At 42.2% G+C, this 27085-nt stretch overlaps 1 protein-coding gene across 10 annotated transcripts in view; it reads right to left on the bottom strand.

Moving 5' to 3' along the window:
• ERC2 (ELKS/RAB6-interacting/CAST family member 2) overlaps positions 1 to 27085 on the bottom strand; it is a 1007143-nt gene that overhangs the window by 380628 nt on the left and 599430 nt on the right. Inside the window, exon 17 of one of the 10 annotated variants that reach the window (XM_043976684.1) lies at positions 17583 to 18136. The exons of the other annotated variants lie outside the window; for them this stretch is intronic. Coding sequence (XP_043832619.1) covers positions 18046 to 18136 — 91 coding nt within the window. The 3' untranslated portion in view covers positions 17583 to 18045. Of the gene's footprint in view, positions 1 to 17582; positions 18137 to 27085 lie in introns of those variants that run through there. 10 annotated transcript variants of the gene reach the window in all.

The following is a 27085-nucleotide window of genomic DNA, read 5'->3' as shown; positions in this document are numbered from 1 at the left end:
CTGGAAACACAGCCCATCGTTAGTCCATTAAGTGTCTGAATTGCTGATTCACTCAAATGAATGAGACTGAACTTGCAGTCTGCTAAATGACTCAGTTGTTCTTCAAGTCGACTACCAGCTAGCCATGTCTCATATCTTGAACTTGTAAAGTTGATTTTTTTAACCCATAGCGGACTTTAAATTCATCTCTTATATATTATCCAATTAGATCCAGATTCGTCCTGCAGAGAAATTTTAGGATCTCAACTGTGATCAGCATCAATAGTATATATGAACATGAACATATATATATATATATATATATATATATATATATATATATGCACACACACACACACACACACATATATATATATATACACTCTTGATGCTCATGCCATATTTATATGTATTCTTATTTGTGGGCTGCTAGATGACTCAGTGGTTAGAATATTGGGCCTGGAGTCAGTAAGACTTATTTTCCTGAGTTCAAATAGAGCCTCAGACACTTACTAGCTATATGAACCTGGGCAAGTCACTTAACCCTGTCTGTCTCAGTTTCCTCATCTTTAAAATGAGCCATAGAAGGCAATGTCAAAATATTCCAGTATCTTTGACCAGAAAACCCCAAATGGGGTCATGAAGAGTTAGACAAGACTAAAATGACTAAACATCTCCTTTGCTTGTCACAGCAAATGTGTAGTAGGCACTAACATTATCTGTTTTACATATGAGGAAACTGAGGTTGAGAGAGTAAGTGTCTAAAGTAGGAGTTCAGTTCAAGTCTTCCCATCTCCAAACCCATCACCCGATTCACTTCCTGAAATGTGTTAACCATCTTTCAGCAAGTTTGATAGCAATCTGATGATCCTAGTCATTGATAAATCATGTTAACCAACACAGAACTAAAGACATATTCCCAGGGGTAGCTCACTAGATACCTCCCTTTGGGTTGGCATTAAGATTCTAATGACTTCAAGTTGGGTTTGCTCAGTCTCCCAGATATGAATCCACCCAACTGTATTATTACCTAACTTATATCTGTCTGCCTAGTTAAGCACAGATATCAGAAGAGATTTTGCCCAAGGTTTTTCTGGAATCCAGATAAACTCTATGGCATTTCTTCTGATCTGCCACTTCAAACCCCATCAAAAAAGGAATGACAAAGACATCTTGATGAAGCCATGCTGGCTCTTTGTGATCCCCAACGTCTATCCCTTTAATATCAGCTTTATCACTTTGCTGGGAAACAGACAAGCCCACCTCTAGTTGTTTACAGATTGTCTCTCCCACTTGAATGGGAGCACCTTGAATACAGAGAGTGGTTTTTGCCATTCTATGTCTGCCCAGAACTTAGTCAGTGCTTGGCACAAAGTAGGTGTCTAAGAAATGCTTGCTGTCTGATAGACTGCTCCGCTCTAGATTTTTCAGACTCCACCCTCTTAAAAAAAAAACAACAACAATACAGCATTTCTCTCATTTCCCATGATCCTTCAAGCTCAGGGAGGGGCTCAACAGCCACATTCACTATTGTATTTCAGTGCCCTGACATGCTGTCCAAATGAGCTTAGTGCCCTGAACATATCAAGAGGAGCAAGACACAGTCCTATTAATGCCTTGAGTGTCTTGGGTCTCAATTCTCTACTGGCCAGTTTTGTCCAATGTTTTCTAGTCCAGAGGTTATTCTCCTTGCCAAAGAAAACAGCAGCAGCAGCAGCAACAACAACAACAAATTAGTTGAGTGGTTCTGGCTTCTCGCCATCACCATTAGCATCTTCCCACCAACCACTTGCAGAATTTTTACCTTGTCTATGATTCTTATATTTTCCTTAATGTATCTTAAAACACACACACACACACAAACACAAAGTTTTCTCATTCTTAGTATTTCTCCTCAGCCTTAGCCTATTCTGAACTTTGGGTCCCAACATTTTTCTTACAGGACTATGCTCTGGTGTTGAAAATAGCTTCTGATACTTGTCCTGTTTTCATATTTGGCCTATGTGAATCTAAATTCACTGATGAATTCGAAGTGTTCTTATTTAGACAGATTCTCTGCCCCTCCCCACCCACACAACTTTCTGCTTTGTTGGAATAATTTCTATTTGTATCTTCAGATTTTTATTCTTCAGAGTTTTCCATTCCCCCTCCTATGACTTACCTGAAAAAGTTTATACTATGAAATTTTACTCTCCCTTTCTCTGAAACCTTTGAAACCTTCCCCCAACATAGGGGGAATGTGGCCAGCTTTCCTCTCATGATTTTAAAGGCAGATTGGTTAATTTAAACCAAAGTTTCCATTCTCCTCCCCCCAACATCTTGGGCAACCTGGTTCTTTTCTGTTGGTAAGAACTGGGTCTGGAGCTGCTTTCTTTCCATTTTGAAGGATGAAATGATCATTATGACCATGAATAAATAAATAAAACATTGGTTTAAATGCTTCCTGTGCTAAACACCCCCAACTAAATCCTGAAGATGCAATACAAAACCAAATCAACACCTGGCCTCAAGGAGCTTACCTTCTAAAAGCTAAGATTTCTATAAAAAGGATAGTGGGGGGAGTGGGCTTTAATTTAGAACAATATGGAGATGAGGGGGTAGGGGTGGGACTTCTAGGAGGGAAGATTGACACATTCCACTCAGGAACAAAAGTAGAGTTCATTTGTTCATGGTTCTTGGTTCTAGAACTGCTATGGGCGAGGAGAAAATGAAAAGGGACAGGAAAGTGGCCAGAGAGTAGAGAGAGAAGAGAATGAAATGAAACATGGCTAAGGCTTCCCTGGAGATAGTAGTTCAGGAGAAGCAGTTAAATAATTATTACCTGATCTGCTTTTGGCAGAGACATCCCAGCAGATGTCCAGATAATTGAAGTCCTCCATCACTATTAAATTATGCCTCCATGCCAGGCTTTTGATTTGTTTCCCAAACTCCTCATCTGTTTTCTCATTCTGTCCTGGTGGTCTAGAGGAGACTCCCTGGACGATAATGCTTCTGTTTCTACCTCTGTTGATCTTCATCTGATTCTCTCAAGCATGATTCCCTCTTGTGGTTCCTGGATTTGCTCATTGTAGTGCATCTTATTATACAATGCATCTCTTTTATCTAAAGAAGGTATTTCCTACTTGAGCCATATTCCACTATGGATTCTATCCCACCATTGTCCAGTGATACCTAGGAGGTCAAATTTGTCTCCTTGCATTAGGATCTCTTCATTTCACTTTAGATTCATGCTTTGTGCATCTGAGACATAGGTTTTAGTAATGGATCCTTTCTTGATTTTTTTCCTCCCACAAATTATGGGGCTTCTCCCCACTTCTTTACAGCTACTCTACAGCTTGGGGGACACACAATCATTTCTCTTCACTCCCACCCCTGTTAAGGTGACAACTGCATGCGAGGTAAACATCTCTAAGGAATCATCAGCTGCAGCTTCAATATATTTACTTTTATTTAATTGCCATTTTTTAGTTAATAGTTTATTTAAAGAGATTACTATGAAATAATTCTACATCTGAAACCAGATATTTCTAGTCTGTTGCTGTGTAGCCAGGATGAAGTATTTTGCTTGTAAATTATTGGTCTCACAATATCTCCCACCTTCCAGCTCCTTTTTTTTTTTTTTTTTTTTGGTCCTTCGAGCCAGAACCAGCTCCCTTTTTAAAGAAAGCTTCTCCATTTTTTGGTAAACCTGAGTGATCTATATGTGTTAATTTCCCAATTCTGAACCATAGTTTCAAACATTTCTGGTGTAACAGCAACAATAATAATCCTCATAATATTGGGATAATGATTATGTATTATCTCAGGTATGTTCATTCTGGTGGCCATCCTTACTTTAGAGTTATTAAGCATCAAGGAATAGACACCCTTGGGTTGAAATTTCTTGTCACTTTCTTTTTTTTTTTTTTTTTTTTGGTGAGGCAATTGGGGTTAAGTGACTTGCCCAGGGTCACATAGCTACTAAATGTCAAGTGTCTGAGGTCGGATTTGAACTCAGATCCTCCTGAATCCAGGGCCGGTGCTCTATCCACTACACCACCTAGCTGCCCCAATCGTCACTTTCTATTTAGAAGCCCTTTGTTCAATTACTCTGAAAAAGATAACATCAGCATGGTCAATTGAACACAGTGCTGGACTTAGAAACAAGAAAGGCCAAGGTTCAGGCCTCACCTCTGACTCTCATTGTGTGGTCTTGGCAGACCACTTCACATCTCTGGTCCTTCTCTACAAAATGAGAATAACACCTCTAGGCCTACCTCATATGGTTGTTGCTGGGAGGATGGACTGAGACAACAACATATGTAAAGTTCTTACTTTATCATTGCTATTATGATACTGATATTATGATGCATCACAATGAGGCAAGACAACTAAAGTGTGTTCATCTTCTGTAAGACTATGTTCTTGATAGAGAAGTTTCTTGTTGCCAGAGGACAAGTGTTTAAACCAACTCTGTCAACGCCTTCATTTAGCTCCCAGAGTACAATCTGGAGCCATCCATCTACTGAGCTCCAAGGTCCTTAGCTTGTCTGCTTTCATTTTTAGTGAGTCTGCTAATATCGGTATGGTCACTTGCTTCAGTAATATCAATCAGTTTTTAACTATGGGCCAAATCCTGTGCCAGGTACAGGGGTAGATATAGAAGGACAAAGCAGTTCCTGCCCTCAGAGAGCTTACAGTCTACTGGCTGGAAGGATAATATCCAGAATCAATCAATCAACAAACATTTATTAAGTTTTCCTACATACCAGACATTGTTCTAGGCACTGGGGTAAAAAGACAGAAATGGAACAGACTCCATGCTCAATACAGTACTCATTGTATTGGGGTGGGGGAACATGTGCACAAATTATATTTTATAAATACCAATATATCCATTTACCTGGTGTTGGACAGAGATATAATCATCAATTAAATACTTTGTAGATGTTTTTAAAAGGGTGCAATTATATATACTATATGCTCCCCTTTCTACTACTATCAGGTAGAAAGAAGGAGGAGGTACACAGGACTGACAACTTTTTTCATGTTTTTATCTGTTTTATGGATCACCTGGGCCAAGAAATTTATTACTAGCTTCCTTCAAAATGTAGATCAAAGTCTATCTTATCTAGGAGCTCTTTGCCTATCTCCCCAGCTGCTAGTGCCTCTCCCTCTCCCCCGCCCTTCTCTCTCCCTGTCTGTGTGTCTCTCTGTCTCTGTCTCTCTCACACATGTATGAGTACATAGATATCTCTAGAGATAGATTATAAATGATATAGATATTGCTTTAGATCCTAAATGCTTTTTGGTTCACTGACCTTGTGGCCAGTCTTTTGCTTGTAATTCACATTGGTGGTCTTTGGACAGCAGGTTCAATCTTCCACTAGGGCTACCACTGTCACCTTTCCAACATGGCAGAATGTGCCAGGATTGAGTTCTGTTGGTTTAGCCTTAAAAGACCCATGATCCCCTCTTTTGCAATGAGCCATCTGAGAAGTACCTTGTCTGGGAACTGTTTGGTAATGAAAGCAGAGCTCTCGGAGTGAGGTGAATGCCATAATTCCTACATCTCTTTCCATTGCAGAGTACTCAGAGACTGTTTGGCAAGAAATGCTTCCTTTTGATCTTTAATAATAACATAATTTATCGCCATAGCCATTATTTTACTTTCATAGCTCAGGTAAATCTGTTGAAAATTCATTCTAATCCTGGGTATTGCCCAAGCACATTATAATGATCTATGGCTGAGATGGGAGTCTCCAGCTGATATGGCAGGTGCCTATATATAACTTATCCTTCTGAATTTTAGCCAAAAACATGAGAGCTCTAGAGCTCCTGGAGATGTCCGACTAGTGTGTGTATAATGGTCTCCAGTGCCAAGATGAAAATGAGATTGACTTTGATGTTCCTCAGTTTCAACATGTTCTTTAAGCTCCCCTGACAAAATAACATCCTTATCTGGTAGGTCTTTGTTGTTGTTTTTTTCTCATGTGAAGGTTTTTAAAAAAATGTTTCCACTAAGTAGGCCAGTTGTAGGAATAAGTCCTCATTGCTTCACTACTTTATCCAATGCTAAGATGTTTGTTCTCTTCGCCAAGATTGGCTTGTCTATAATACCCCAGGACCTCTCTGAACAACTCCTTCAAGAAAGTTCCCTGATTGGTCCTTGGCAGACTCTGATTAATTTCTTCAATATCTACCACGTGGGTTTTCTTTGTAGCTGCGTTATCTTCATGATACTGTGTTGGCAGAATACGTAGCAACCCAAACTTGTACATCCATCAGTGGATAGATAGGGATAGGAAGTGAGACTGTGATTTCACTCAAATAAGAAATTCCCAAATGAAGAAACTCTTTCTACCAACGCAGTTTGGCATCTGCTCAGACACTCAAAATATCAGAGAGTTGCCTAGAGCTGAGATTAAATGATTTGCCTAGGGTCAAACAGATAGTATGTGGAAGAAGCAGGATGTATGCCCAAAACTTCCCGCCCTTGAGACTGACTGTCCAGTAGCCATGCTTTCAACTAATCTATGTCTGGAATCACCTGCATCATCCTTGACCACACAGACTTGGGGACACTGGTAGGGGCTCTCACATTTTTCAGAACTATTTTGGTATCTCTTCAATCTCATAGAGAAGCTTGCCATGCTCTAATTTTAAATGCAACATGGTTCAAAGGATCATCTATATTTAAAGCTTGGTGGGAGTCCAGGCTGGTTTACCTTGTTCAGTGTCTCCTTGTTACTTTTTGTTTCATTTTTTCAATAGACATACATTTATTTTCCCTCCCACCTATCTATTTATCTTTGGGAAAAATAAAAAATAAAAATAAAAAACAAAACCATTGTAACAAAATCAAGCAAAAGCAAAAAAAAAAAATCCCCATTGGCTATGTGTTTAGTCTGTATCTTAAGTCCTATCTATAACACTTCTTTAACAGGAGGTATAATGAGTATATGTCATTTCTTAAACAGGAGGTGGGTAGCCTGTTCCCCTGGAATCATTGCTGGTTATCATGTTGACCAGAGTTCTTAAATCTTCCAAAATTGTCTTCAAAATATTGTTGTTATTGTATAAACTGTTCTGTTCTGCTCCCTTCTCTCAGCATCAGTTCATACAAATCCTCAGAGATTCTCTGAAACCATTCTTTTCTCCATTTCTTATGGCACAAGAGTGTTTCCTCACATTAACATACCATAATTTCTTCAAACATTCCCTATTTGATGGATACCACCTTAGTTTCCAGTTCATTGCTATAACAAGACAAGCTTCTATAATGGTTTTTCCCAATTATATATTTTTTAAATGTTTACATATGGGTTATTTTCCTCTTCCCCTGATTTCTTTGGTGGCAAAGGGATAGTAGTGGTATTTCTAGGTCAAAAATTATAAATAGTTTAGTAAGTTCGAGGGCATAATTCCAGTGTTTTCCATAATGGCTGGATCTATTCACAGGTTCAAGAACAATGCTTTAGCATGCACGTATAGCTGAAGTCCCTCCAACTCTTGTCCTTTTCTTTTTTTGTCAACTCTGCCACCAGTTCTTTCATTTTAAAGGGGAGAAAAAGAGAATTCCTTTATAGTTTGGACAAATGAAGCTCAGTAAGATTTGCTACCAGTCTGTGTGTGTGTGTGTGTGTGTGTGTGTGTATGTGTATGTAAATATGTATTATAGATATGGATAGATAGATGATAAATAGCTAGATAGATGGATAGAGATATAGATACATCAATGGATTACATACAAAGATGATAAATGGATGAATGGAAAGATAGATGGATAATGGATAGACATGGATAAATAGATGAGTGGATACATAGATATGAATGGATAGACAGAGGGATGAGTAGATAAATAAATAGATGGGTTAGATAGATGACAGACAGATAGACAGATAGATAGATAATGGCCATAGAAACTCCTGAGAGTTTTCCATTTTCTCAAGTATGGAGGCGATAGAATCCATATTAGTAAAGAGATTCCATGTAATGATGGAAATCAAGCACTAGCTCCTGGTCTTTCCTGACTTCCCAGCTCCTAGTCCTTTCCAGCAAAATTATCTCCTCTTTATTTAGCATGTGCGCATTGTTTCCTCCAGTAGAATGAAAGTTCCTTGAGGGCAGCGATAGATCCATTTTTGACTCTGTGTCCCTCATCTCTAGTACAGTTCAGGACATCATCTTAGGGGCTTATCAAATGGTTACAGCACAGTTGATGGACTGGTTTTTAAGTAAGGAATGATTGGATATTCCCAAGCTGTTGATATGCCGAATATTCTCTGGTTTAAAATCTCATAAAGGAATCATTTTGTTCCTCTGAACAATGTCACGATTCTCAGTTTGCTCAAGGGTCCCTCGTGCTAGAAGGGCCCTTGGAGACAGTTTTGAGAATGAGCCCCAGAGCACCACAGAATGACAGAGAGAGAAGGGACCTTAAACAGCACCTCACCAGCCATCAGGACATTGCAGGTGAAATGAAGTGGCCTGCCCGAGGTCATCCACAGCTAGGCGGAGCTAGGGTGGTGGATCAGCATGAACTTCATGCCAGGGATTTTTCCATCACAGCACCATTTTAGGTGCTGAGGTATTTCTCTAAATCCAGAGTGGTGGCCAGTGGCTACCACATACTCAGTTCTTCATAGCATCATAAGATGTAGGGGAAGCTAGGCCATCGTCTCGATCCTGTGTGTCCTTTGAAGACATATACTGACTTTGCTCAACACCAGCAAGGTGCAGGAGAACTCTAGAGTCAGAGAATCTGGGTTCGAATGCACCTTAAATAGAAACTCACTAGCTGTGTAAGATTGGACAAGCTGCTTCAGCTCCTTCATCCTCTGTTTCCTTAGCTATAAAATGAAGGGATTGAACCAATGAACTCTGAGGGCCCTTTTAGTTCTAAATCTATAATCCCAGGGGTAGGATAGGTAAATGCTGTCATTGGGGGTTGTCCCTGATGCCCAAAAAGGGAATCTCTCTGGTCCCACAGGAACAGAAGGCACATTTTCCTGGTCTCTAAGAAGGCATTTGGTTACCTAAGCTCTCATTTGAAATGACTGTTTTAGCAGTAAATAAGTAAGAAGGCCTAAGTGATCCCAACTCCTGTACCATTGGGCAGGGGCATTCCTGAGCTGCAGGATCCCTGGCCCCATGCCAACACTCTGATGCATTTGAGGAGGCTGCTGAGAAGCTGCCTGAGTAGTCTATATTCCGCGTGGTCAGCCATCCATGGCTTCCCTGCTAAAAGGAAGTTAGTGTCATGAATTGTAAAGAGGACCGACTGCAGCAAGTGCCCTAATGAAGGCTGCCCAGCTCCTTGTGCTGAGAGCTTCAGTCCAAAAGTTGCCCTGCCTGCATCCCTGCAGAAAATGGCACTTTCTGAGCAAGCCATAGAGGGATGGGCTGGTCACTGTGTGGAAGCTTATGAGAGTACAATCCTGAACCGTCCCCATGAGAGGTCGCCATCTGGGTCCCATTGTCAATCTGGCCCAGTGAGAATCCAGGTGGATCAGAACGCACAGTCACCACAAATCCTCTCTCTCTCTCTCTCTTTCTTTTCTCCTCTCCTTTTTTTACTCCAGCTTTGGGACATCAGGATAGTCTGATGGAGCCTGTGTCAATCCCACTATCTATGGGAGACACTGTGGGTCTGGCTCACAGCTCAAATAATTCCAGAAATATGCTGAGGAGGCAGGTGCTGAAGATCGCTACATGAGTGGAGACAAAACGGGCCTGAAATCAGGGCATTCAGGTCCAGGGACATGCTGCCAATGCAGGCTTCACCTCTTCCATGCTCCAGTGACCGTCCAGAATGGCCCAGGCACTCAGATGCTCAATTATCCATTGCTTCCGCTATCACAAGGTCAAATGATTGCTTTCATCCACCATTCACAGAAGACAGATAGCTATTATTCCCCTGTCTAGCACATACTTGCCAGTACTATATTTAAAAATACTTAGGAGTTGGGCGATGGGTTTTTTTTTCCAGTTAAATCTTATCAAAGGTATTTGTCTACGTTATTCCAATCACATCAGGGCTGTCTGGAGAAAATCATGATGCTTAATAACAAGAGTAGCCATCCCTATTTCTGGTGTGTGTTATGGTTACAAAGCATTTTCCATCACAGGACCAGGGTCTACAGCTAGAAATTACCTCATGGTCCCCTGCAGCTCTCAAGCAACGATATTCTGAGTTCAAGGTCATTCTGGCAAAAAGTAAGTGGAGCAAGATTCAAACACAGGCCCCTTGACTCCAAATCCAGTGCCTTTTCCATTGTAAAACACAATCCTCACCACAGCATGCTGAGGTAGCTAGTACAAATCTCTCAGAGGATAAATGACTTGGTTCATATCACAGAACTAGTTAGGGCTGAAGTCAGGGCTTACAGCTAAGTTTTTTATTTTTTATTCATTCATTCATTCATTCATTCATTTGCTTATTTATTTATTCATTCATTCGTTCGTTCGTTTGCTTATTTATTCATTTATTTATTCATTCATTCATTCATTCATTCATTCATTCATTCATTCATTCATTCATTCATTTATTTATTTATTTATTTAGGCGGGGCAGTGAGGATTAAGTGACTTCCCCAGGGTCACACAGCTAGTAAGTATCAAGTGTCTGAGTTAGGATTTGAACTCAGGTCCTCCTGAATTCAGGACCGGTGCTTTATCCACTGTGCCACCTAGCTGCCCTACAGCTAAGTTTCTTAGCAGAAGTCTAAGGAGCTTTTTAATACACCCACATGTTCACATCAAAATAGAAGATGATGGCTAGAGAGGCAGATTTTTAATTGTCCTGGAATTTTTTTAGTTACAGTTTGTAAGTGCCTTGCTAAAGGCAATTGTTCCATTTCTTTCTTTGTATGCTTAATGCCTAGCATAGGCAGGTCCTTAAGAAATGTTTGTTGATTGACTGACTGATATTCGGGCTTAACTCTGCCAATATTTCCCCTTGTAGAGAGATATGCTGCCATGAATAGGCAATAGTTTCTGTCTCAGAAGAACTGGGCATGTTTCCCTATTTATAGAATAGGGATGATCATGGTTGTTATCCCTGCCTCCCCAGAGGGTTGTGAGCAGACAGATGTAGAAGCTTGGAAGTCCTGGAGAAATGTGACTGGCTCTTATTATTACTGGGCAGACACGTCTAGAGGGACACTGGGAATCTGAGAGCATTCCGAGGGCAGCGGGGAGCCAGGCTGGCGAAGGTTCTGACGCCAAACCATGGGAGGTTCGGCGGAAGGAACTAGGAATGTTCTGTCTGGGGCAGGGGAGACCCAACAAGAACATGTCGGTGTCTCCTCCTATCTGAAGGATCAGCACATGGAAGAAGGGGCAGGACTGAAGGCTTACAGATGGGGAAACTGAGGCCCAGGGTGGAGAAGGGACTTGTCCAAAGTCACACAGGGGACAAGATTTAAACCCTTATCCTCTGACTCTGGAACCGACAGGGTTTTGTTTTGTTTTCCCACTATACCATAGGTTAGATTTGCTCTCTCCCCAGAGAACAAAACTAAGAAAAAATAGGCAAAAATCAGAGAAACAAATTTAGTTGTGATGGAGGGAAGTAACTTTCTAATAAGTCAGCCTGTTCTGAAGTGGAAGGGGCTATGAGGTAAATAGTCAAATAATGCTTACTGAAGAGCTCTCGAATGAGTTGTTGTTTTCCTGACATCATCCTAAATTTTATTTTTTTCCTCCTTCCATCCCTTTCCCCCAGTTCTGCCCTCTGGTGCCCCAAAGAACAAGGGTTATTTCCCTCGGCCATGACAACTCTTCCTTGAATCCCCCTGAATCTTTCCACGGCCAGACTCATCAGCCACACCCTTTTTACTTCAAGTGACCTTTGAGGGATGCAGCTTCTCCTTCTTCCTAATTGTGGCATCCATCACTCAGCACAGCACTTGGGATGATGGAGTCTGGGCAGGGCAGAGTGTAGCAATTAGGACCATTAGGTCCTTATTCCTAGAAGTCATGCAGCCCAAGATTGCTTTAGCTCTTTTGTCTGCCAAGTCATGCTGCTGCCTTCTAAGGAGCTTGCAGTTCACTGAAGCCCCCAGATCTTTTTCAGAGAAAGTGCCATTAACCCTGCTTCCCTCCCCCTCCCCCACCCCTCCTCTACTTGTGAGATATTTTAAATCTAGAGTAAGTTTACATATTTGTGTACATGGATGCTCTTTGTAACTGATTCTCACAAGACACATGCTGCCACCCCCAGAGAAAAAATGTGATATTTCTTTATCTTTAGAACATTCTCGTGTGATCATGACATAACGGTTCAGTAGTAAATTTTTTAAGAGAAGCATAAAAATCCTCCTTTAAAAATGGATTCATTCATTCAATAAGCATTGATTAAGTGCCTGCTGTTTTAAATACAGATTCCCTCCTCCTCAAGTGCACTTCCACTACCTTTGTGCTGAATTTATTTTAGTAAATATTGTATTTCACTTTGTTTTTCATATCAATGTAAGGTATGTCAATTGTTGGCACACCAAGCTCGAGTTTCAGATGTCCACCATGATTGATGACATCACCTCCAACCCCCACCCAATTGTTTTTGAAGTCCACTGCGCCAACACCCTTGTTAAAGAAAGCCACGGCTAAAGTGAGTTATTAAAAACCGGCCCACCAGGTCACCTGGATGTCAAGCAAATATTTGGTCAGGGTGAACAGGCCTGATGGAAATGGAAAATGACATGCTTAGGAGCCCATGGGCTCTGGGCCTTTGAAGGCTACTTGGTGCCTTTCTTTTTTTAAACTACTGATCCCTGTCGTGCCTGAAAATGCTCGTTTATGAAATTAGCCATTTCTCTTCTTCATAAAAATAACAATGATGAGATGGTGAGAAGCACTTTGTGGTAAGTACGATCTATCAAAGTGGTGCAGTAAAATCTTATTCTTCTGTTCTCTCTAAGCTAGTTAACCTCATGTAATATGCTAATATCACCCTACATAATGTAGGTGCTAAGTCAGTAAATCTGCCAAAGAATTCTGGATTAAATGATTATTCACTTCATGTATTTACACATCTAAAGGTTCTTTCAAAGACTGTATCTGTTATATTCTCATTCATAATACACACACCCACATAGGCATGTGTATACAGAGAGGCACATACACGCATGCAAATGTGTAGACTTAAACGATGTTGCATGTAAACATGTGATTTCCAAAGTCTAACTACTTCTTCATGGAAAGGACATATGGTTATAGCAACTAAGAGCAAATTCTGGTTGAAGTTTTTTGTTGTTCAGTCATTTCAGTCACATCTCACTCTTTGAGGCTATACTGTCCACAGGGTTTTCTTGGCAAAATTACTAGAGTTGTTTGTCATTTCTTTCCCAGTGGCAACAAAGATGAAGTCCCGTGTCCAAGGTCATATAGCTAGGACGTTTCTGAGGCTGGATTTGAATTCAGGTCTTCCCAAGCCCAACACTCTACTACAGCACCCCTTAATGGCTTCCTGGTCAATACGTTGGAAGTTAAAGATGGAAATGCTTCAGCAGAGAGTCTATACATGTAGTTATTTTATACATACTTATATATAGGCATGCTCTCTCCTCTGACAGATGTAAGCTCTGTGAGTGCAGGCACTGCTTCATTTGTTTTTGCCTCGCACCATATCTGTCCCATATTAATGAATTCTTGAGGGCTGATTGGACCTAGACCATTATCTGAAGACCAGCCTTGTTGAGTCTGGAGAGGCTAATCCCCATCATGTTGGCCAAGAAGTGATGAACCTTGGGGGCAAGGTGGCTTGTGTAATCATCTACTGAAAAAATGGAATTGTGATTTAGATTGGTGGAAGGAATGGCCTCATCCATGGAATTAGAGATCTTCTGACATGTCAAAGTATGCAAACATAGGATTACATTTAAAATGTTATTATCTCAAATAGGAAAGGGCTCCCAACAAAGCAACATCCCAGACGTTTGCTCACTTTTTAAATAACTAGCCGTTTCCATTTGTCTGTCAGGTCAGTATATACTCCCACTTTCTTTTTCCTTTTTTAAAATTTCATTGACTAAAGGGCTTCCTACCATCAATGCAAGTTAGCAACTGTTCTGCAACTCATCGTCTTAAGGAGCTTTGCAAAACCTGAAGTGGTAGATAAATGCTAGTTGTTGTTGTTGCTGTCATTGTTGTTATAATCTTCACAGCATCAAAAGGCTTAGTGATTTTCCCAGGGTCATAGAGAAAGGCTGTATCAGGGGTCAAGAGTCAATAAACCTTTTTCAAGCACATACTGTGACAGGCGCTATGCTATGGGCTGGGGATGCAAGGAGAGGTAAAAGACAGTCTCTGTTCTCCAGGAACTCACAGTCTAATGGATGGGGATCGAACCAAAGGCATCCTGACTCCCAGAGGAGCTCTCTATCCCTTCTGCCATACTTATTCTCCAAGTTACTCACACAACTGAGAATTTATAAGATCCCAGCCATAGACCGGGAAGAGATCTAAGAGGCCATCAAGTCATTTTACAAATGAGGCACAAGTAGATAAGGACTTGCCCAGGGTCACACAGCTTGTAAATATCTGAGACAAGATTCAGCTCAAGTTTTCCTGACCTTAGCTCTATCAAGTTAAAAAGAAATACCCCAATGAAGGACATACCAGAGATCACTGAGCGTATACCACCCAACTCGTCAAGGAGGGTTGATGTCACATTTGTCAATCTCCACATCTCACATTTTACAATAAAGTTACGCCATGAGAGGGACTGCAGTATATCCAAGGACTGAGGAAATCGCCCGCTGATCCCAAGACATAGAACATCCCAGAAGCAGCTTTCAAAGAACCCCCAAGGCTGTTTCACAAGGCCTGGTCCAGACCCCAGAAGGCATGGCCTCTGTGAGCCCTCCTGATTTAAGAGCCACCTCTGTGGGAAACAGGCTGAGCCCAGACCCCCCTAGCCCCAAAGGAGCCATGGGCCATATCAGCAGAAAGCCATCCCACCTGTCAGCCTGGTCTTGACAAAGGGTGGTCTGGGACCCAACTCGTGGCCATTATTTTCCTTTAAACCATACATGTCATGGCCTGTTTGTGAGGAAACGTTAAACAGCTCAGGATCCCGTGCAAATTTCATTCGAATGTGCAATTCACATTCCTTCTGGCTCATCTGCTGTAAACCAGGGGAGGGGGCTGGCATGGAGACTGGTAGGATGAGAATCTTCTCTTGCTTTCTTTGATGAACTAAGGGGTCTCCACTAGAAGCCATATTAACAATGGGATCCTATCAGCCCATAAACATTTATTCATCTCTTACGATGTGCCAGCCACTGTGGTAAGTGTCTACACATAGGCATCAAATTTCTTGGTTTTGTTTTTGAAAAGAGACTAAAAAAGATGTTGGGGCTGCTTTCTGATCCCCTCCCTAAGATGAGCTGGTTCTCTCTCCTAGCCCCTGGAACCTCGATAAAGTTTTCTAACCCATGTATTTCAATCGATTCCATTTGGTCCAAAAATGCCCCATGCAACAGCACAAGCCAGTCCTGGGGTCATCACTTTCCCACATCGATTCTGAAGAGATGAACTTTGCTATATTCAAGAAAGAGTCTCAAAGGAACACCAAGAGAAAGGAGGGGAATCCATTGATGTAATTTCCACGTCTTATGAGGACATTCTGAATAAAATGACACCCACTGCATGAAAGAAGGCATTAGAAGAAGTCATTTGCTTACTAATAAATGTCATGACTGGGTCTTACCACCATGGATGTAGAGGTGGCAGAGATGGTCAGGGCCATTTATCTACCCCCTTCATTTACAAATGAGGAACCCGAGGCCCTCTGAGGGCTCACTGAAAAGTGACTTCTCCCCAGAACACTTGGCAGGATTGGAACCTAGGTCTTCTCAATACAGATGTACTGCCCTCCCCCATACCCCCTTTGAACTCTGCATCTTTGACCCCATGATTTTATGGTTCTCCTGAGGTGAGGGCAAAAGAATCTGGGGTGGTCCTCATACACCCTTTTCTGGTCTTTGTTTTCAAAAACAACAAGTGGATGACACAAACACACACCACCCCCCTTCCTGAGCACTGACCAGTCACAATTTCTATTAGTCAAATGAAAATTAAAAAAAGAATTCTCCCCTATTCCTAGGTAAGCCCCCTCCCTCCAAAAAGCATTGCTGTGTTTTTCCCACTATTTATACCAGTGGCTGTGCAAGCAAATGAGACACACAAGCACAAGGATCACCTTCACATTGGAAGAGACTGAATGAAGCCACAAAGTTTGGGAAATCAACCCTTGCTCCTACTTAAGGATCTCTTTTTTGGTGTTGTCCATCCTTGGGAAAAACAAATGAATACAACAACGATTGGAAAGTGAGAAATTCCCAAATGAGACTTGGTGCCTACACAGAGAAAGGGAGAGAGCATCTAACACAGTTGTTGAGTTGTTTTTCACTTGTGTCCAACTCTCCATGACCCCATTTGGGGTTTTCTTGGTAGAGATGCTGGAATGGCTTGCCATTTCCTTCTCCAAACCAAGGCAACCATGGTGAAGTGACTCACCCAGGGTCATACGAGCTAGTAAGTGTCTGAGGATGAATTTGAACTCAGGTCTTCCTGATTCCTTGCCTGGAGCTCTACCCGCTATGTGACCTAGCTGTCTCAAGCAGACACAGACCCAGTATCGATTGGTTTGGCACCTTCTAGACAAAGACCACTCCACTCTCTCTCCAAATGTTATTTCATCTGTTGTGTTACAATTACTGAGTACAAGCTTTTTGAGGGCAGGTACTGCCTGACTTTTGTCTTTTGTATAGCCAGCATCTAATCCCAGCTCTGCCACTTACTGCTGCAGGTAGCATGGGCAAGCAACTAAAGTTTCCTGTTCCCCAGTTTCCGCATCTACAAAACGGGAGGGGAGATCAACAACTTCTAAAGTCCATGTATCTTTCCAAATCTGGGATCCTATGATTTGGGAACACAGTAGCCAACACATTAAAATACTCAATGAATCAATGAGTTCCATTGAGGTTGCTAATAGGGAAAACTGAAAATTACTCCAAAGAATAAGGCAAAAGATGAAGGCAAGGTGGAAGAGGATTGAGCTACAGGACCAGACCAGTCTCATTCAGCTTTTGTCCAATAAATGTTTAATGGTGAAGATGAATATCATCGGTGTTAAGTGAGGGTTGGTCTTTAAAATTTTATCTGTAGACAAGGCCTGGGCATTGATTTGAAATCTCCTCAGCCTCTTCCTTGGCAAGATTCCCTCCCAGGATCATGAAACACTTCCTTTGGCCAAGAATGTTGGCTCCCCCTCACATCTAGGGTATCTGCTCTTCTCTCTGGACTGAATGTATCTGCCTTCCAACCCACGTGCTCCACAAACTGGCTGAACACACAGTGGAAATCAGAAATGTAAAATCAACTGAGAAATTGATCCGTTCTAAAATGCAACGAGGCCATTTTCTACACTTTAGGTCAAAATTTGAATGATTCTCTCTTCAAACAAAAGTTGTTTTTTTCTTTTCTCCATTTAAAAAGCACAATATTTTAAAGGTAGAATTTAACTCTCTTTAATGACATGTACAGCAATGAAAGCTTTATGTTGGCAGTGGAAAATAAGTTTTCTCTAAAGGGCAAACAACATTAAATCCAGCATTTAACAAAAAAAATAGAAATATGCCTGAAATGCAGCCTAGGACAAGCTCAGCAATACATCAGTCTTGGTAATAGTAAATTCTGGGTGTCCTAAAAGATTATAAGATAAGGAGATCCTAGCTCAAGGGCTGGCCTAAAAGGCTAAGCCATCCAAACTCCTTATTGGAGAAATGAGAAAACTGAGGTCCTAGAAGGGAAATGACATACACAAGGTCACACAGGTGAATCAAAGCATCAGATATGGAATTTGAACTCATATCCTCTTAATCCCAGAGTACGTGGTCTTTCCGTGGTGCGCTGCTCACTCTTCTAGGTATCCATGAATGAATAGATGAGGGAATGAAGGCTGGTCAGCAAAAAGAAATGTAGGGACCTTGAACTACCCATTTCATAGATGAGAAAACTAGGGCTCAGAGAAGAGGAGGAATGACTTATTCAAGGTCAGCCAGGTAGAAGATGGCAGAATCAGTATGTGGGTTGGGGCTGGGATAGGAACCAGATTTCTATGACTCCTGATTCAAGCTTATTTTTGCTGCACCAGAGAAATCCTAAGGAGCTGAAAGAGAAACAAAGAAGTAATTTTCTCAAGGTTGCTGAGGAAGCACTTGAACCCAGGACTCCCAGATACTGATCTGGTCTCAGTATTCTAGAGAAAGCAAAGATCAGTGACTGGAGCATTGAGCTGAGGGCCAGAAGGATCTAGACTAATATCTTACTTCTGACACCTAAAGACTGCGCGATCCTGGGCAAGTCACTTAAACTCTCTAAGACTTAGCTTTTCAATCCACAAAGTGACAGGGCTGGACTAGGTGGCTTTATAAGTCCCTCATGAATGGCCTGACATCAGGAAGACGAGAGTTCCACTCTTACCACTGACAGACCCTGGCTAAGTTACCTTGGGCAAGTAACTTAGCCTCTCACAGGGCAGGACTTTGATGAGTCTGAGGACAGATTCCTGAACCCAGAAGCCTTGCCATGAGCAGTGTCCCTCACACCACTCAACTTGCTTCCAGATCAGGCTCCATAGCCATTGTTGGGAAAAGAAGGGGCATGGATTACTCATCTCCACCAGCGACAACTGCCCACCAACTGCTGCCACCAACAGGAAGCACGTTCCCTCAGACCCTAATGAAGACAGCCCAAGACCCTGAAACCATAGAGCAGTGCTTCCAATCACCATCTTCGTGGCTGGGAAGCAGCCCCTGGAGAGATCCAGTCTGACAACTGTTCCCACAAGTGGCACAGCCACAGCCACCGAAGACCAGAGAGAACCTTTGCACCGTCTAAGCCCTTGTTTGGTCAAGTCATTTAACCTTAGAAACACATGGGATTTTATCAGGGGAAATGACATGAAAGAAGAGGCATTAACATCTGATTTGCTGCTGCCATCCCAAGGACCATCTGACATGTGGCTAAAACCTCCTGTGTGTCTCTCCCCCATCAGAATGTGAGCTCGAGGACTGGCTGACTTTCCTATTTGCATCCCCTGCACTGAGCACAGGGCTTTGTAAGTACTTAATAAATCCTTCCTTCTTTCTTTCCTTCCTTCCTTCCTTCCTTCCTTCCTTCCTTCCTTCCTTCCTTCCTTCCTTCCTTCCTTCCTTCCTTCCTTCCTTCCTTCCTTCCTTCCTTTATTCAGTGCCCCTAGAGAACTCTGTAAGAAAGGGGTTCTTTACCTGAGGTCTGAGAATTTGCTAGGTAAGTATAGACAGATCACACATGGTAGATACAGAGATACATATGCAGATACATAGAGAGATAGATGATAGGCAACTATTTTAAATGTTTTATTTCCTTTATAATCATATATTTTATATGTTTAAAACTTTATTCTGGGAAAGGGTCTATAGGTTTCATCAGACTACTGCCAAAGAGGGTCATCACACACACACACACACACACACACATACATGCATTAAAAATACCTGCTAGGGGCAGCTAGGTGGCACAGTGGATAAAGCGCCAGCCCTGGATTCAGGAGGACCTGAGTTCTAATCTGACCTCAAACACTTGACATTTACTAGCTGTGTGACCCTGGGCAAGTCACTTAACCCTCATTGCCCCATTTAAAAAAAAAAAAAAACTTGCTCTCAGAGTATAGGTTACAGATAAACCAGTCATCTCTATCAGTGGAGGAAGACATCATACTGGTAGTTCCCTTCCTTGAAAAAAAAATGGAGGTCTGGATGAAACCATAACAAAAACCACCACTGATTTTATACTGGCATGAAGAATTTTGTTCAGACTTCACATATTAATCATCCAAAGGACTTTTTCATCAAAACTAAAAGGCTAAATCTTTCTCGCTCCAAGGAAATGTTGATGGGGCATTGGAAATTCAGTTCTACTGGAAAAGAGCCATCCTCCATTGTTCTAGGTCCCCTCCTATAGTGTGCTTACTGATTTTACAAGCAAGAAGAGACTATTAAAATTCACAACACGTCTTTATCACATGTGCCAAAAAAAAGCAAAGCTCCCAAACCTATTGGACCCAAGCACACCAAGCACACTGCAAATGCAGTCACGAGCGCTCCCTTTACTGACAATGATGTTGATGATAAATTACAGCAACAGGCATTTTACAGAGTCTGAAGCTTTGCCATGAGGTAGATGCTGCTCATATCCCCATTTTGCAGATGAGCAATCAGCCACATCCTAGAGCTGACCCCGACTGCCTCCTTCATGGTGGAATCATGAGACCTAAGCCACTTGCTTGGCACCCTTGCCCAGGGATTCAAAAGGCTCAGTAGGCATGCCCGCAGTGCTTGCTCTCCCGTATCTGCCGCCCACTCTGAAAATGGCCCAGTCACCCATCCCACCTCTCCTCTCCCTCTAGCCAGTTTGCCCTGTGTTCCTTACCTTGAGTGCTTCCAGAACCTCTGAGCAGTTCTGAGGGGTAAAAGATGCACCCCCCCCCCATTGATCCCCTAGCACTGACCCCTCCCCCAAGGCTCCTGAGCCTTTGCAAAGAAGAATGCTGCTCACATTCTCTCCCTTCAGATGTCTCCCACCACCCAAGGGAACAATCACTGAAAGACAGTCGGGCTTCTATTAAGATCCAGAAACTTGCGGCTCCCGGGCTATGGGAAGTCATGGCCATTGCCAGGGGACACAGTGGAACACTTGGCTCTGGAAGCCTCAGAGTCACTTTGCCCACACAGCCCTTCTTATTTCTTGCTGCTGCTGCCCACTCCCAACCTTCACAGGAACCTTAAGACCCTTTAAACCACTCTTCTTGACTGTTGAAGTCTCACAAATAGCAGACGCCCTGAAAAACGGGATGTCATCAAACCAAGCAAAAGGCATCCTTTGCTGCCCATGCCACAGGGACAGGAGTGCCAAGTGACCTCCACTTCCCAGGGTTCCCACCAAGGCGACAAACTCTACTTCTCCTAATGAAAAACAAATGGGCCTTCAAAATTCATTGAGCTGACTCCAGGCTGCAATCCCTAGCTACTGGAGCAATCAACAGGGGTGCCAAGGAGGTCCCTCCTTTACCTGCCTATGGGCCCCCAAAGGCATGAATGCAAACCCTTCCCTCCCTCCATCACCCACAGTCCCTTAAAAATAGGACATGGCCAACTTTGACCAAATGCATAAGAGCATCCTTGGATCTTTTTGAAGCACCAGGTGATCCACATGGCATGCCAATGATAATCTCCTGTTGTTCAAGGGAAGCTACACTGGACACACCTCTGCCTTTGAAAAAACTTCAGGAAGCAAGAAGCCCTGATGTTTGGGTGGCCATTCGCCTTCAAAACCGCTTGACCATAAAAAGGTCTCTCCAATCCCTCTGTGGTGCCCTCCAATGTCCAGACCCAATGAGTGAGGGCACATCCCAAGCCTCTGCCTCTCTCTTCATTTCACAGCTATTCAAAAAAGCCCAATTCTGTTGCTCTGGACAATTAGCCTTTTATCCAATTTTATTTGATAGTTTAACTTTCCCACCCTAAGGTTTTAATTATACCCTCAGCCCCGCATACTCGGGCTCAGTTCATGCAGCTGGAATCTACCCCAGTGATGTTATAACCTTGTTAATGTAACAAAAGCGGAGTTTACTTAAAACTCCACTGACTATGGACTTAGGCCAAATTTACTTGAAAGAGGAAAGAGTCTGTCAAAAATCCCCCAGTAAACAGAGCAAAGCAGTTCTTTCATAACCTTCACCTTAATTCAGAGAGACAAGCAATTTACATGTAAGTGGATTCATATGGGCCAGGAAGAGGCCTACTGCTTCGGGCTGGGCTGGCTCTGCTCTTTTCCCTCCTCCCCACCCCACTTCTTTTCTTGAGCACCCACAGCCCCCCTTTTTTCTTTTCCTAGAAGAGGCAGGTCACTTTACTGAAACACCCGTGTCCACAACGTTCAGTATTACCACTAGAGAGAGTCAAGAACCCCTAAACACTTAGCAGCCTGATGGAGCCGGATGACGGCGGCCCAAATGTCCACAGGCCAACTCATCTCTGTCTGATGCTGCAGCCAAGGGTCGTCTTCGGTTCTGTCTAAGGCCCCTGTGCACAGTGTAAAAGTTCCCTCTTAATGAGGTAATCGTTCCATTAGGTATAATTGGAAGTTGCTTGTCAAATACAGGTATGGTCCCCACTCCCTCCTTTCCGTTTGGATGCCAAATTACAGTAGGGATTTCCCAATGTCATCTGTTAATTAGATTACTTGTTTGAGTCTATAGACTAACAAAATCTTACATTAGACTAAACACAATATTACAAGATGGGAGCCCAGGAATGGGGCGCTTCTTGAGAGAGCAAACCCGAAATGGGCCAGAACTCTTGCACTGGGAAATCCACACTCCATTTAGGTAATTTCTAGCTTGCAAGAGATCGAGTCTCAAGACACCAGAATTATTATTATTATTATTTTTTATTTTTAAATGAATTTCCCATTTGACAGGAAAAAGGGAAAGGAAAGGGGTCCATAGTTTGTTTTAGCCACTTTATTTTCAACCAATCTCTGATAAAATCCATCTATAAGGAAAAGAGAAAATTTGGCCGACAATCAAGTTTCTTTCACACACAGGGAAAATCTAATTGTTACTTAATAGGTTAAAAAAAGGAAAAATAGTGTCTTTTATTTTTTTCCCTTTGAGTGCATGAAAATTTGTGCAAATTCTACTCTCTCCGGAAGGCTGCTCAAGCTGCCGGACATCAAGGGGAGAACCTTGGAGCATCTCCATTTGGAGGACTCAATTGTAATCAAGTCTGCTCTTGTGCTACTGAATATCCCTAGTAGTTGCAGCCCCAGCTGTTGCTGTTCGTGCCACACACTCATGCACACACATGTATATGCATGCACATTCACACACATGCACTCATGGGTCTTCCTGATCTCAGTGGCCCACATAATAGAATAGGGGGTGCTTATAGCAGACTACTTACTGCTTTTTCAGGCCCATGAAAGGCCCTGCTCATACTGTTTTTCCTCCTTCCTCTTCTCTTTGTGGAAATATTTCAAATGCAAACACATTTAAAACACATGGAAAGCATTCCCAAAGCAGGCTAGTTCAGGAATGGGCATCCTGCAAACTGTTGTGAGCTCTTCTATAGGGACCTCTGCGGCATCCTTCCTGACATTTACTGGGAGGGCAAAGTCATCTACGGTCTTGAACTGTCCTCAGAGATGCCTTTTCTCTCCAATCCACTCCACAGAATACTTCTTACCGAATTTTCTCAATACAAAATCAAAGGCTCACTTAGAATGTTGGACCTAGGACAGACCTTAGATCTCCCCTACTGCACAGAGACACTCCCTCACAGAGGTGGGTTCAAGATATCTCTTGGATTTTCTATACCAATTCTAAAAAGGATTAGCTAAAGACTAGGTGCATAGTACCCAAGGTGCAAAACAAATGCCCACTTAGTGGACAAAGGAAGGAGAATCTAAGAGGCAGGAGGCCTTGGGTTCAAATTCAGTTTTGACACCTGTGCAACCCTAGGCAGGTCATTCAAATCCTGAGCCTCAGGCAACTTTCCAATAAACCAACCAACAAGAATATGAATCACCTAACAGGTGCAGGCACTGGACTAGGAGCTAGGGCACAAAGACAGATGTGGACTGTCTCTGTCACCAAGGAGTCCACTGTCTTTGGAGCCAACATGCATACATATGAACAGATACAAAATGGTGATTTGGGGGAGGAAACACTAACAGCTATGGGATCAGGACTGAAACTTTTAGTTTCTAAGGCCACAAGTAACTGACATTTGGATTTGCCTCGATAGGGTCAGACTCCATATCCTAGGAATCCTAGGAACCCAAGATGTCCTTGTGACATCTCATCAGAACTGCTTCTTTTTCTCATGTATAACAGTCACACGGTGACTTGCCATTACTTGGGGAAATTAAGACCTTGTAAGGCTTGAAAGTGTTTTAAAACCTACATATTTTTACATATCTTTTTTTTTTTGGTGAGGCAATTGGGGTTAAGTGACTTGCCCAGGGTCACACAGCTAGTAAGTGTTAAGTGTCTGAGGTTGGATTTGAACTCAGGTTCTCCTGACTCCAGGGCCAGTGCTCTATCCACTGCGCCACCTAGCTACCCTACATATCTTATTTTTACTTTTACAAATCCCCCAAACATTAATGTAGCCAAGAATTAGTACTCTAGTCATACCCTTTCCCTTGAGGAAAGAAGAAAATTGGCATCAAGGAAAGGATTCCTTGAACCAAGCCTATGGACAACCAACTTTCAATTGTGCCATATACACTTTAACCATGATGTCTCCTTGCTATGGTGTCCCAGGAATCCAATCTTATTACCTTAGCTCATAGATTTCCAGCTAGAAGTTGCCTTAGAGATTATTTAATCCAAGGACTTATTTCATAAATGAGAAAACTTAGCTCTAAAAGTGAAAGGACAGCTTCAAGTTTACAAAGTAAAGGGCAAAGTTTGAAGCAGAACTCAGGACTCTAAACCCAGGACAATCTCCCCTTCACTGCCACTGCCTTCTTCGCAGGAACGAGAAGAGTAGACAAGAGCACAATGACTTGACCAGCCTAGGTTCAGATCCTAAACACAAAAAGATGGCCACACTTCTCTTCTCTCCCACTAATCCTATACCATCCAGCAGGGTCTCAATTTGGGAGAAATCTGCACATGCACAGACTTCCTTAGCTGACACCCCAATCCCCAAGCCAGTCACTTAAATTCAATATTAACCACAAAACAAGCGGCTAGTTCTCAGCCATGCTTGAAATTGGCCGGCACATGCAGGAAAATGAAGAGGAGCAAAGAACACCAGACAAACAAAGAAAAAGTTGAGAGAAAGTCTCCTGAATATTCTGCTTGTTAGTTCCCTAGAAAATGTTTCTGGCCATACATTAACATCAACAATGCATTAGGGGCATGCAGGAAGTCTCTTTTTTGCCACTAACATTTTTATCCCCAATTCCACCAACTGCTGTTTGTACAGATAAACAGGATAAATGAGGAGGATAAGAAAGTTTCATTAGTGTAAAAAACAGACTGGGCAGAAAATGAAATAAGACAGCACACAGTGAAGATCCATGGTGTGCTTTAGAAATAAAAGCTATTGGGCCAACTAGGTTGCACTGCAGCAGATAGAGCACCTGCCCTGGAGTCAGAAGGACATGAGTTCAAATACGGTCTATGTGACCCTGGGCAAGTCACTTAACCCCAATTGCCTCCAAAAAGAGAAATAAAGAGAGAGAGAGAGAGAGAGAGAGAGAGGGAGGGAGGGAGGGAGGGAGGGAGGGAGGAAGGAAGGAAGGAAGGAAGGAAGGAAGGAAGGAAGGAAGGAAGGAAGGAAGGAAGGAAGGAAGGAAGGAAGGAAGGAAGGAAGGAAGGAAGGAAGGAAGGAAGGAAGGAAGGAAGGAATCAATTATTTCTGAAAGTTGCTCCTGTGCAGGCACCAGGAAGGACACAATGGGCAATTCCTACAAGTGTCCTTTTGGACTGTTGAACCTCATTCTACATACCATTAATGATAATAAGAGCTATGAAGCTTTAAAATTTGCAGTACTTTGTCAACATTATCTGACTTGTGCCTCCACTGAGGCAAGGACTATTATTATAGCAACTTTGCACATGAGGAAAGTATATCTGACAGAAAGGTTAAGTGAGTTGCCTATGGCCCACAGCTCATGAATATGGGAGGGGGGATGTGAATCCAGTTTAATAACAGATTCCAAGTGTACCTAGCTACCCCCTACACCCCACTTCTTCCCTATTAATCATCCGTTTCTCTTCACTCACATCATTTTTAAATGGCTACCCACTAATTCTTTTTTTTTAAGTAAGAAACATTTTTATTTATAGGTTGGGGTTCCAATTTTTACCCCTCCTCCCTCCCTGAGGTGGCAAGCAATCAGATATGGGTTATACATATATGATTATGTAAAACATTACCATATTAGTCATTTTGTATAAGAAAACTTGAATAAAATACCCACTAATTCTTAACTAAATTCATACATCTATGCAGGATTTAACACTTAGGAGAAAATACCACTGATCATGGTGCCTTGACAAGAAAAGAAGTGTCTCTGCTTCATCAACATCCATTCTGAAATGCATATCTCAGCTTACTCTCCTAGCCTGGGCTGCCTCGTCCCTCACCTGGGAACAACATCCCTAGCTTCTACCTCACATTAAGGTAATAAGACTCCATTGAGATGATGCAGACAAAAGCTTTATAAAAATTATGACAACATATAAAAGTGGCTTGTCCACTGTCACTGAGGCTTCACTTGTCAAAACTGGGATTTGAACCTCAAGACCTCCTGGTCCAAGTTCGGGGCACTGGGTCTAGAGTCAAGAAGACTGGAGTTTCTATCCCAAAGACATCCCCCCAAAAGAGAAAAAGACCTATTTGTACAAAAATATTTATAGCAGCTCTTTTTGTGGTGAATAAGAATTAGAAATCAAATGAGTGCCCATCAATAGGGGAATGGTTAAACAAACTGTGGTATATGATGGTGATGGAATATTATTGTGCTGTAAGGAATGACAAGCAGGATGATTTCAGAAAGGCCTGGAAAGACTTGTATGAACTGATGTAGAGTGAAGTGAGCAGAACCGAGAGAAGGTTGTGCACAGAAACAGTAATAATGTTTGATGAAGAACTGTGAATGACTTAACTGTTCTCTGCAATACAATGATCCAAGACAATCCCAAAGGACTAGTGACGAGGACTAAGAGAGAGAGAGAGAGAGAGAGAGAGAGAGAGAGAGAGAGAGAGAGAGAGAGATCCCTCAAAACAGAATCCACCTCCAAAGAAAACAGTTATTGGTTGAAGACAGACTGAAGCAGGCTATTTTTCACTTTATTTCTTTCATTTTTCTCTTTTATTCAAGTTTTCTTGTACAAAATGACGAATAGGGTCATGTTTTACATAATTGCACATGTATAACCTATATCTGATTGCTCACTGCCTCAGGGAGGGAAGAGAAGAGGGAAGGAAGGATAGAATTTGGAAATCAAGACTTTAAATAAAACATTTATTATTTAAAAAAAAAGAAGACTGGAGTT

The sequence above is a fragment of the Dromiciops gliroides genome, chromosome 1, assembly GCF_019393635.1.
Source record: "Dromiciops gliroides isolate mDroGli1 chromosome 1, mDroGli1.pri, whole genome shotgun sequence".
NCBI lineage: Eukaryota > Metazoa > Chordata > Mammalia > Microbiotheria > Microbiotheriidae > Dromiciops > Dromiciops gliroides.
This window is presented reverse-complemented; position numbering and strand designations above follow the sequence as displayed.